Genomic DNA, 12,965 nt, shown 5'->3' with positions numbered 1-12,965 from the left:
TCCTCAAGCCCCCCCCCCAACAGGTCAGGTTTTCAGGATATCCCTGCTTCAGCACAGCTGGCTCAATCAGTCCCTGCTTCAGCACAGGTGGCTCAGTCAAAAACTGAGCCTCTGATTGAGCCACCCGTGCTGAAGCTGGGATATCCTGAAAACCTGACCCATTTGAGTGGCTTGAGGACTGCAGTTGAGCCCCCCTGTGTTATTCAATGGCAATGAATATAAGAATATATCAAGTATATATTCAGTTATCAGCTAGAAAGTGCTCTCTGGTTACACGGGTGGGCTCTGAGGGTCTCTTCTCCCTGTATACCTCAAAACAGATATTGCTTATAATGCCCGTGTCATGGGACTAGGAGGTATGACGACGTCTTATTTACAAACCCCGAGCACCCACGTTTGTTTTGTTTAAATAGACACTTCCACTCTCTGTGAGAGATAAGGGAGATTTATTGTACAAAGAGGGCCCCCTTTTATTTTATTTAATATAATAAATATTACCCGGCACAAACTCTGCGCCAATGAGCAGAGCCGTACCTCGCCGTAATGAATTGATGTGGCGCCACCCACTTCCTGGCGCATAGCGGAGCGTCCTTATATCATTATATACTAAATGACACTATTTAACTCGTTCAGTGCCAGGCAGGCTTTCGGGACATGGACAGGTGGTAAACAGCTCCCTGCTTAGGGCTGTAACTCACTATCCGGCAGCACAGAGAGAGTTTAGGATTAAGTGGGAAGTTAGCATTCCCCAGTGACCAAGAATGTGCCAGCTGTTGCCCTCCTCTCCCCCTCTCCATTCCCCACTGTGTAATATCAGATTGCACAAGTCCCAGGAATGTACCTCATTCCAAATCAAGAAAGGGATGGAGACTGTGCAGCGATGTGAGCTAGGAGAGGTGTGTGAGAGACACAGGCAGACACAGACAGAACTGGAAGCCCCGGGATATGAGACTGTGCCAGCGATGTGAGCTAGGAGAGGTGTGTGAGAGACACAGGCAGACACAGACAGAACTGGAAGCCCCGGGAGGTGAGATTGTGCCAGCGGTGTGAGAGAGAAACAGGCAGACACAGGCAGAACTGGAAGCCCCAGGGGATGAGACTGTGCCAGCGATGTGAGCTAGGAGAGGTGTGTGAGAGACACAGGCAGAACTGGAAGCCCCAGGAGATGAGACTGTGCCAGCGATGTGAGCTAGGAGAGATGTGTGAGAGACACAGGCAGAACTGGAAGCCCCGGGAGATGGGACTGTGCCAGCGATGTGAGCTAGGAGACGTGTGTGAGAGACACAGGCAGATACAGACAGAACTGGAAGCCCCGGGAGATGAGACTGTGTCAGCGATGTGAGCTAGGAGAGGTGTGTGAGAGACACAGGCAGACACAGACAGAACTGGAAGCCCCGGGAGACTGTGCAAGCGATGTGAGCTAGGAGAGGTGTGTGAGAGACACAGGCAGACACAGACAGAACTGGAAGCCCCGGGGGGTGAGACTGTGCCAGCGATGTGAGCTAGGAGAGGTGTATGAGAGACACAGACAGACACAGACAGAACTGGAAGCCCTGGGAGACTGTGCCAGTGATGTGAGCTAGGAGAGGTGTGTGAGAAACACAGGCAGAACTGGGAGCCCCGGGAGATGAGATTGTGCAGCGATGTGAGCTAGGAGAGGTGTGTGAGACACAGGCAGAGCTGGAAGCCCCGGAAGATGAGACTGTGCCAGCGATGTGAGCTAGGAGAGGTGTGTGAGAGACACAGGCAGACACAGACAGAACTGGAAGCCCAGGGAGGTGAGATTGTGCCAGCGATGTGAGCTAGGAGAGGTGTGAGAGAGAAACAGGCAGAACTGGAAGCCCCGGGAGACTGTGCCAGCGATGTGAGCTAGGAGAGGTGTGTGAGACACAGGCAGAACTGGGAGCCCGGGAGATGAGACTGTGCCAGCGATGTGAGCTAGGAGAGGTGTGTAAGAGACACAGGCAGACAGACAGAACTGGAAGCCCCGGGAGGTGAGATTGTGCCAGCGATGTGAGCTAGGAGAGGTGTGTGAGAGACACAGGCAGACACAGACAGAACTGGAAGCCCAGGGAGGTGAGATTGTGCCAGCGATGTGAGCTAGGAGAGGTGTGATAGAGAAACAGGCAGAACTGGAAGCCCCGGGAGACTGTGCCAGCGATGTGAGCTAGGAGAGGTGTGTGAGACACAGGCAGAACTGGGAGCCCCGGGAGATGAGACTGTGCCAGCGATGTGAGCTAGGAGAGGTGTGTGAGAGACACAGGCAGACAGACAGAACTGGAAGCCCCGGGAGGTGAGATTGTGCCAGTGATGTGAGCTAGGAGAGGTGTGAGAGAGAAACAGGCAGACAAAGGCAGAACTGGAAGCCCCAGGGGATGAGACTGTGCCAGCGATGTGAGCTAGGAGAGGTGTGTGAGAGACACAGGCAGACACAGGCAGAACTGGAAGCCCCAGGAGATGAGACTGTGCCAGCGATGTGAGCTAGGAGAGGTGTGTGAGAGACACAGGCAGAACTGGGAGCCCCGGGAGATGAGATTGTGCAGCGATGTGAGCTAGGAGAGGTGTGTGAGAGACACAGGCAGACACAGACAGAACTGGAAGCCCCGGGAGACTGTGCCAGCGATGTGAGCTAGGAGAGGTGTGTGAGACACAGGCAGAGCTGGAAGCCCCGGGAGATGAGACTGTGCCAGCGATGTGAGCTAGGAGACGTGTGTGAGAGACACAGGCAGACACAGACAGAACTGGAAGCCCCGGGAGATGAGACTGTGCCAGCGATGTGAGCTAGGAGAGGTGTGTGTGAGAGACACAGGCAGACACAGACAGAACTGGAAGCCCCGGGAGATGAGACTGTGCCAGCGATTTGAGCTAGGAGAGGTGTGAGAGAGACACAGGCAGACACAGACAGAACTGGAAGCCCCGGGAGGTGAGACTGTGCCAGCGATGTGAGCTAGGAGAGGTGTGTGAGAGACACAGGCAGAACTGGGAGCCCCGGGAGATGAGATTGTGCAGCGATGTGAGTTAGGAGAGGTGTGTGAGAGACACAGGCAGACACAGACAGAACTGGAAGCCCCGGGAGACTGTGCCAGCTATGTGAGCTAGGAGAGGTGTGTGAGACACAGGCAGAGCTGGAAGCCCCGGGAGATGAGACTGTGCCAGCGATGTGAGCTAGGAGAGGTGTGTGAGTGACACAGGCAGACACAGACAGAACTGTAAGCCCCAGGAGATGAGACTGTGCCGCGATGTGAGCTAGGAGAGGTGTGAGAGAGAGACAGGCAGACACAGACAGAACTGGAAGCCCCGGGACATGAGACTGTGCCAGCAATGTGAGCTAGGAGAGGTGTGTGAGAGACAGACAGAACTGGAAGCCCCGGGAGATGAGACAGTGCCAGCGATGTGAGCTAAGAGAGGTATGTGAGGCACCGGCAGACACAGACAGAACTGAAAGCCCCGGGAGGTGAGACTGTGCCAGCGATGTGAGCTAGGAGAGGTGTATGAGAGACAGGCAGACACAGACAGAACTGGAAGCCCCGGGAGGTGAGACTGTGCCAGCGATGTGAGCTAGGAGAGGTGTGTGAGAGAGACAGGCACACACAGACAGAACTGGAAGCCCCGGGAGGTGAGACTGTGCCAGCGATGTGAGCTAAGAGAGGTGTATGAGAGACAGGCAGACAGACAGAACTGGAAGCCCCGGGAGGTGAGACTGTGCCAGCGATGTGAGCTAGGAGAGGTGTGTGAGAGACAGGCAGAACTGGAAGCCCCGGGAGGTGAGACTTTGCCAGTGATGTGAGCTAGGAGAGGTGTGTGAGAGACAGGCAGACGCATACAGAACTGGAAGCCCCGGGAGGTGAGACTGTGCCAGCGATGTGAGCTAGGGGAGGTGTGTGAGAGACACAGGCAGACACAGCCAGAACTGGAAGCCCCGGGAGGTGAGACTGTGCCAGCGATGTAAGCTAGGATAGGTGTGTGTGAGAGACACAGGCAGACACAGACAGAACTGGAAGCCCCGGGAGGTGAGACTGTGCCAGCGATGTGAGCTAGGAGAGGTGTATGAGAGACAGGCAGACACAGACAGAACTGGAAGCCCCAGGAGGTGAGACTGTGCCAGCGATGTGAGCTAGGAGAGGTGTGTGAGAGAGACAGGCAATTACAGACAGAACTGGAAGCCCCGGGAGGTGAGACTGTGCCAGCGATGTGAGCTAGGAGAGGTGTATGAGAGACAGGCAGACACAGACAGAACTGGAAGCCCCAGGAGGTGAGACTGTGCCAGCGATGTGAGCTAGGAGAGGTGTGTGAGAGAGACAGGCACACACAGACAGAACTGGAAGCCCCGGGAGGTGAGACTGTGCCAGCGATGTGAGCTAAGAGAGGTGTATGAGAGACAGGCAGACAGACAGAACTGGAAGCCCCGGGAGGTGAGACTGTGCCAGCGATGTGAGCTAGGAGAGGTGTGTGAGAGACAGGCAGAACTGGAAGCCCCGGGAGGTGAGACTTTGCCAGTGATGTGAGCTAGGAGAGGTGTGTGAGAGACAGGCAGACGCAGACAGAACTGGAAGCCCCGGGAGGTGAGACTGTGCCAGCGATGTGAGCTAGGGGAGGTGTGTGAGAGACACAGGCAGACACAGCCCCAGGAGATGAGACTGTGCCAGCGATGTGAGCCAGGAGAGGTGTGAGAGACACAGACAGAACTGGAAGCTCCAGGAGATGAGACTGTGCCAGCGATGTGAGCTAGGAGAGGTAGAAGATGAAACTCACTTCCTGTTGCGTTGCACACAATGCTCTGAAGTGAGGAGCGCCCACCTAGAGAAACTCACAGCTCTTATCCAGAACTTTAATAATATAGAAGAGAACCAAAAAATAGCGATCCTCCTGGGAGAAGATGTAACCACAGCAGAACTGTCTGCACACTATATCAGCGCTTGCCACAGGCTGAGAGACGCCAACTAACCCCCACATACCTATGTGTAACTGTTACCCATGTACTGTGTAATCATTATACCCTATCCCATGTTATTCATGTACTGTGTAATCATTATACTTAACCCCTGTTATTAATGCACTGTGTAATCATTATACCCTACCCCGTTATACATGTACTGTGTAATCATTATACCCTACCCCTTATTATTCATGTACTGTAATCATTATACCCTACCCCCTGTTATTCATGTACCGTGTAATCATTATACCCTACCCCGTTATTAATGCACTGTGTAATCATTATACCCTACCCCTTATTATTCATGTACTGTAATCATTATACCCTACCCCCTGTTATTCATATACTGTGTAATCATTATACCCTACCCCTGTTATTCATGTACTGTGTAATCATTATACCCTACCCCTGTTATTCATGTACTGTGTAACCATTATACTCTACCCCTGTTATTCATATACTGTGTAATCATTATACCCTACCCCTGTTATTCATGTACTGTGTAATCATTATACCATACCCCTGTTATTCATGTACTGTGTAACCATTATACTCTACCCCTGTTATTCATGTACTGTGTAATCATTATACCCTACCCCGTTATTCATGTACTGTGTAATCATTATACCCTACCCCCTATCATTCATGTACTGTAATCATTATACCCTACCCCCTATTATGCATGTACAGTGTAACCATTATACCCTACCCCCTGTTATACATGTACCGTGTAATCATTATACCCTACCCCCTGTTATTCATGTACTGTGTAATCATTATACCCTACCCCGTTATTCATGTACTGTGTAATCATTATACCCTACCCCTGTTATTCATGTACTGTGTAACCATTATACCCTACCCCTGTTATTCATGTACTGTGTAATCATTATACCCTACCCCCTGTTATTCATGTACTGTGTAATCATTATACCCTACCCCCCTATTATTCATGTACTGTGTAATCATTATACCCTACCCCCCTATTATTCATGTACTGTAATCATTATACCCTACCCCGTTATACATGTACTGTGTAATCATTATACCCTACCCCCTATTATGCATGTACTGTGTAATCATTATACCCTACCCCCCGTTATTCATGTACAGTGTAATCATTATACCCTACCCCCTATTATGCATGTACTGTGTAATCATTATACCCTACCCCTGTTATTCATATACTGTGTAACCATTATACCCTACCCCTGTTATTCATATACTGTGTAACCATTATACCCTACCCCTGTTATTCATGTACTGTGTAATCATTAGACCCTACCCCCCGTTATTCATGTACTGTGTAATCATTATACCCTACCCCCTGTTATTTATGTACTGTGTAATCATTATACCCTACCCCAATATTCATGTACTGTGTAATCATTATACCCTACCCCGTTACCCATGTACTGTGTAATCATTATACCCTACCCCCTGTTATTCATGTACTGTGTAATCATTATACCCTACCCCCTGTTATTCATGTACTGTGTAACCATTATACCCTACCCCCTGTTATTCATGTACTGTGTACTCATTATACCCTACCCCGTTATTCATGTACTGTACTGTGTAATCATTATACCCTACCCCCTGTTATTCATGTACCGTGTAATCATTATACCCTACCCCGTTATTCATGTACTGTGTAATTATTATACCCCTAACCCCTGTTATTCATGTACTGTGTAATCATTATACCTACCCCGTTATTCATGTACTGTGTAATCATTATACCTACCCCGTTATTCATGTGCTGTGTAACCATTATACCCTAACCCCTGTTATTCATGTACTGTGTAACCATTATACCCTAACCCCTGTTATTCATGTACTGTGTAACCATTATACCCTACCCCCTGTTATACATGTTCTGTGTAATCATTATACCCTACCCCCTGTTATTCATGTACTGTGTAACCATTATACCGTACCCCCCGTTATTCATGTACTGTGTAATCATTATACCCTACCCCCTGTTATTCATGTACTGTGTAATCATTATACCCGAAATCAGGAGACTGCATTCAATTCTGAAACAGGTAAGGTATATATTGGGAAACAAGGCACAAAATTCCAACGTTTCGGTCCCCCAAAACGGGACCTTCCTCAAGGGTGGTGTTATATATACACACACACATTCATAGAGTACATACATACATACATACATACATACATACTTACAGACATACATACATACATACATACAGTGACCATATTTGCCCAGGCAAAAACTGGGAGAAATGTCACGCATGCGCAGCCGGCGCTCGCCAGGGGGATCCAAAAAACGGGACATCTGGTCAACTTATACATACAGTACAAATAGGTACATACAGTACATACATACACAGCACATACATACAGCACATATATACAGCACAAATAGATACATATGTACAACACATACAGTACATACATACAGTACATACACAACATAAGATATACGTACAGCACATACATACAGCACAAATAGATACATATGTACAACACATACAGCACATACATACAGTACATACATACAGTACATACATACAGCACATACAGACACCGCAGGAGAACGCGTGTCTGTTTTGTGTCTGTTTTTCAGCATTTTGTAAATTCTGGGGCAAGGAGAATTCACATAATTAGTAGGGAACCACTGTCTCACCCCCCCCCCCCCCTATCAGCTGGTGTTATATCAGGGGGTCCTGCGAGGGGGAGGGGTGATTAGCTGCAGAATGATATTTTCCCAGGGTTGGTGCCAGGGAGTTAGGAACAGACTCGCTCCTGATATACACCGCGCGTGGCGTTATGTAGAAATGTCTGGGAATGTGCGCTGCTTATTAATATTATACAGGGCTGCCATGGTAATTTATAAATACTGCAATGCCTTGTCTGCAGAGCTTACGCTCTAATTTGTGACCACAGACAGATGGATATAAAGTCTCTTTGCACAGCAAGACGTTAATCTGCGCGTAAGCTTGTGGCTCTGCTGCAGATTACTCTGATTTAACAGGGATTTAATGATGTTGAGATATAAAATATTAGATATAAAATATTTAGGATATCAGCATCTTGTGGCAGGAGTAATGAGGTATGTGTGTCCCAGCCACAAAACATGGTATTTTGGGGTAAATGGATGCGGGACGAGGCATTTCCTTTCTGCATCGTTTAGCGTTTAATGTATCTGTCTCCCTTCTCCTGCCAACTGTGTAGTGTCTCTGAAGTGGGTGGAAATGACTCTCCATCTCCTGCATGGGATTATGGGAGTGATACCCCTCACTGGGTATGCGGAAAATGTGCAGCTGTCAGACTCTTATATTTATACTTCTTTGTAAGATGGATTGTGTGTGAGTGGGGGGAGAGAGATCAGTGCCTGGGACACAGTTATTTGTACCCCAAATAATAACAACATTCTTAAATTATGTTGAAGAAGAGACCTGTGAGGTTTGGGAAGCTTTGTACAAGAGAAGAAGAGACCTGTGTGATTTGGAAAGCTGTGTACACGTGAAGAAGAGACCTGTGAAGGTTGGAGAGCTCTGTACATGTGAAGAAGAGACCTGGGAGATTTTGAAAGCTCTGTACATGTGAAGAAGAGACTTGTGAGGTTTGGGAAGCTTTGTACAAAAGAAGAGACCTGTGAGGTTTGGGAAGCTTTGTACAAGAGAAGAAGAGAACTTTGAGAGTTGGAAAGCTGTGTATACGTGAAGAAGAGACCTGTGAGATTTGGAAAGCTCTGTACATGTGAAGAAGAGACCTGCGAGGTTTGGAGAGCTCTGTACATGTGAAGAAGAGACCTGTGAGGTTTGGAAAGCTCTGCACATGTGAAGAAGAGACCTGTGAGGTTTGGAAAGCTCTGTACACCTAAGAAGAGTTCACATTGTGGTTCATTAAAAGGAATCACAATCTGCCCTCAGCATACAAACATTTCATCTCCCCCCCCACTTTAGGTTCTCTGCCCCTAAATTCCATGATGTGGCTGCACCCCTGAGGTCAGAGTGACGGGGTCAGCTTATACGAGTCACAGATATGAGGGTGAGGACACCACCCCGTGTCCAACGAGTGACACGTTGCGCCCTCGCTGAGTCACATAACATAACATTCCTCACATTTCATGCATGTCACCTCCCCCCCCGCCCGCCCTGCCCCCCACACACTGGGGGGGGAGGGGAGGGGAGGGGGGAGAGGGGCATCTCTGGATGTGGGACCTCCTGTGACATACACAGGACCGTCTCTCCTACAGTCAAAGGGCCAAAAAAAACGTAGTGACACCGTTTCAAGAAGTGCGCAGGCAAGAGATGCAGTCGCTCTCCTGAGTTAGCATGTCTGCCGTGTGACCCCTATACACTTCCAGGCCTTGCTCTGCATCCTCGTCATCCTCATTGAAATCAATCAAATGGACGTTTCAAAAACAAGAGGTTCAATCAAAAGTTAAAAAAAAAAAGGGGAATGACGAAGAAGAGAAGGAAAAGACGGGAGATCTTATCATAAGAGAAACGATGTAAAGATAGTAAAAACCATCCACAGTACGTGGTTACCGTGGAAACATGACACGTTTAAGAAACTATTGATAAGCACCTATACTTGGCTTCTTTTGAAGGCTTTGAGCGCCTATATTTATTTATTTATAAAATATTTAACCAGGAAGCAATACATGGAGAGTTACCTCTCGTTTTCAAGTATGTCCTGGGCACAGAGTTAAGACAAATAATACATGGTTACAAATACAGTATATTATAGGTATAAGCAAAGCGTGGGGTTTGCTTTACAACGGGGCACGGCGTGTCTGGCCATTAAAGAGTCGGAATCGGAAGGTGTGTAATGTGTAGTTAAGGTGTCAGAAGTGAGAGACTATTTAAAAATCAAATTTTTAAAAAGCACCCTTTTCTATAAGGTAAAAAAAAAATGGCCGTTGAGGCCACTGAATGAATAACCGTGGTACTGTGCCAGCACACGCAGCCCTACATCTGCCAGCCAAGGTTAATCCAGCATCAAAAGCAATAAGGCACTGCAGTCTGATTCCCTCATCCTGCCAAAGCCACGTCCCCGCCACGTCCCCGCCACGTGCCCAGACACGTCCAGTTTGAGGGAAAAGTCGCTATAATGGAAACTTTCTGCGAAATCAGAGACCGTCGGCCTAAAATCAGCCGACGAGTTACTTTTCTGGGGAGATCCTCTGACTTTTCAGGACTTTTTTTTGTGAAATCTTTTACAATAATAATAAAAAAGTAAATAAGAAATTCTCCGTTGCTGTAAAACAAGGAAACAGTTTGAGTGATAAACACGGTGAGATGTGACCCTGCTCCTCCGCAGCCCGACCCCCCTGGGACAGAACCAGACCCCCACATCCCGGAGTGAGTCACACAGAAAACATCATTACCTGATAAAGCGTAAAGCAGCTGTCCCGTGTCAGGACTCCCGGGGAGGGAGACGTGTCTGGTGTGTCACACACACAGAGCCGTGTCTGCTAAGCAGCGCAACTCCATGTACTGTATATACCGCCAAAGAATACTGTGGGGCGGACACAGGGCCGCACTGTCTGTGTGTATAGTGCTTCTTAAAAGTCCTATTGAATTATCATTCAGGGTCAGTGTGTCTCCCTTACAGTATAGAACACCACTAGTTACGTTACCTCTGATTTCACACTGCTCACCCTCCTCTAATCCTATATGTGAGTTATCTGTCATCATATACAGACGGGACTCCTGGGGGGACACAGGGACACTGCTGTGATTCTTGTCATTGGGCGTGGTCAGCTCCCTGAGTCCTATCTGTGTGTCCCCCCCCCCTGACTCAGATTATCAGGGACAGGCTCAGACAGTCCTGGGGTTATATCCAGGGTTGCCACCGTCTATTGAAGGCTAAACCGGAGACTTTTTTTGCAATAAAATGTAATTTTTTAATATATTTATTTTATTTATATATTTACGTTTCCCGCAGCGGAATCTCCTCCTGCGCAGTCCCCTCAACGTGGCTCCGCGTTGCCATGACAACGTGACGTCACTGCGCCATGCAGTGTCACGATGCCATGACAACGGGACTCCTTGCGGCGCCGAGGCGTCACGTGACGCCCCCCGTGTCAGGGCAACGGGATGCCACGTTACATTCCGTTGCCATGGCAATGCGACTCCATTTGACGCCACGGAGCCACGTTGACGGGACCCTGCAGGGGGAGATGCCGCCAGACAGCGCCGCTGCCACCGCCGCCCGGAGATTTCACAGGTAAACCCGCAGCCCGGAGATCCGTGGCTGAAACCCGTGGTCTCCGGGTCAAATCCAGAGAGGTGGCAACCCTGGTTATATCTAATGTGGAGTGATATCCTGACTGCAGAGTATCAGGGACAGGCTCAGACAGTCCTGGGATTACATCTCATGTAGGGTGACTCCCGCGATCACCATTACATGGTCAGTCCCTCCTAGTACAAAAGTGTGCTAATATGCAACATGTTTTTCTTATCGCCGATTGACGCAATTAGACAAGTAGGGGGTATTTAAATATTTTTTTAAAACATTTTACGCTCCCGTGATGAACCAAATCTTGGGAATTTTTATTTATTTTATTTTTTTTCACAATCTTTACCTAACGTATTTACGTGGTTAGACTGTTTGCCGGTCCGGAAAACTGGAGGCAAAGTGTTGTTTGTGACTATTGTATGCGTAGTAATTATTAAGCAGTCATTAGGCAGCCAGATGGACAGGAGAAGGTGTTATACTGGGACTTAGCAGATCCAGAGAGAAGGAAAACATTCGTTGTTCACAGGATACAGATCAGTGCAACAAAACTGTTACTTTAAGGGCGGCGAGAGCTTGGGAAAGAGCTGGTCACACCGAGCAGCTGGGACCGTGACTTCTTGTGTCCCGCCATGTGGCTCTGGCTCTTTAAACTCGTTGTCACCGTCCTGGGACCAGTTTTAAAAACCTCAGTGTTGGGAAAGATCCTAAATAATCCAGCAGCCGCGTTCACATTAAAGGGGAAGGGCAGAATATTGGGGTGCTATTGGGGTGCAATACCGCCTCCAGGCAATGTGCGGAACTGGGTAAATGTCATTTTAAGAGCAGCCCTGACTGGATCAGAAGGTTTTGTTACCCTCCCGCCCGCACCCCATCTTGGTGGCGGGCAAGATCACAGGCGCCCCCCCATCACCCCCAAAAGAACATCCTTCCTGTGATTCTGTGGGAGAATATCATATACATCAGGGGTGGGAAACTCCAGTCCTCAAGATCCCCCAACAGGTCAGGTTTGCAGGATATCCCTGCTTCAGCAGAGGTGGCTCAATCAGTGGCTGAGCCGCCTGTGCTGACGCAGAGGTATCCTGAAAATGTGACCTGTTGGTGGCCCTTGAGGACTGGAGTTTCCCACCCCTGATATACATGCTTTCCCCCCCCCCCCCCCCTCCCCCCAAATAAACAAAAAGGGACAAAGCAAACACATGACATTTTCTGCTTCGTTTTGCAGCTGATGGCTTCTTAAACTTTACCCGGACATAAAATTGCATGTGAAGAGAACCCCCCCCCCCTCCTCACCTTCTCCTTACCCAGCCCCCACCTCCCGCCCGTGCATCTGTGGCAGAGAGGTCCCCTCTAAAGACCCAAGTCAGTGAGATTTGGGGATTCTGCGCAGTTTATAGGACGCGGAGACTAAAAATCAGAGGCACTCCCAGCATGTCACACAAGGACAGGTGAGGTAGGAGGGAAAGGACAGGTGAGGTAGGAGGGATACCTTTAACTAACTTACTGGGGCTAAAAAAAAAGTGCAAGCTCTCAGGACCACACAGTTTTCAGGCAGATTGCTGCCAGTGGTCCCGAGAGCTTACACTCTTTTTAACCCACGAGTTGGCTATGAAGTGAATCGCTTCTATCTTCCTTTCCTGTGCCCATGCTGCAGGCTGACACGGTGACCTCCTCTGTCACAGGAGATTTGGGGTCCCTTACCTGCCACAAGGCGGGCGTCAGACAGCACAGGGCCAGCAGAATCCCGCGCTCCATCCTGGAAGGGACGAGTGTCTCTCTGTGTCTCCGCACACACAGTGGCACGGAGTCTCTC

General features: G+C 48.9%; 1 protein-coding gene across 1 annotated transcript in view; it reads right to left on the bottom strand.

The window, feature by feature from the left end:
* Window positions 1-12,965, bottom strand: part of CDH15 (cadherin 15) — a 26,835-nt gene extending 13,870 nt beyond the window's left edge. Inside the window, exon 1 of the mRNA XM_075576809.1 lies at window positions 12,854-12,965. Coding sequence (XP_075432924.1) covers window positions 12,854-12,907 — 54 coding nt within the window. The 5' untranslated portion in view covers window positions 12,908-12,965. The remainder of the gene's footprint in view (window positions 1-12,853) is intronic.

The sequence above is a fragment of the Ascaphus truei genome, chromosome 19, assembly GCF_040206685.1.
Source record: "Ascaphus truei isolate aAscTru1 chromosome 19, aAscTru1.hap1, whole genome shotgun sequence".
NCBI lineage: Eukaryota > Metazoa > Chordata > Amphibia > Anura > Ascaphidae > Ascaphus > Ascaphus truei.
This window is presented reverse-complemented; position numbering and strand designations above follow the sequence as displayed.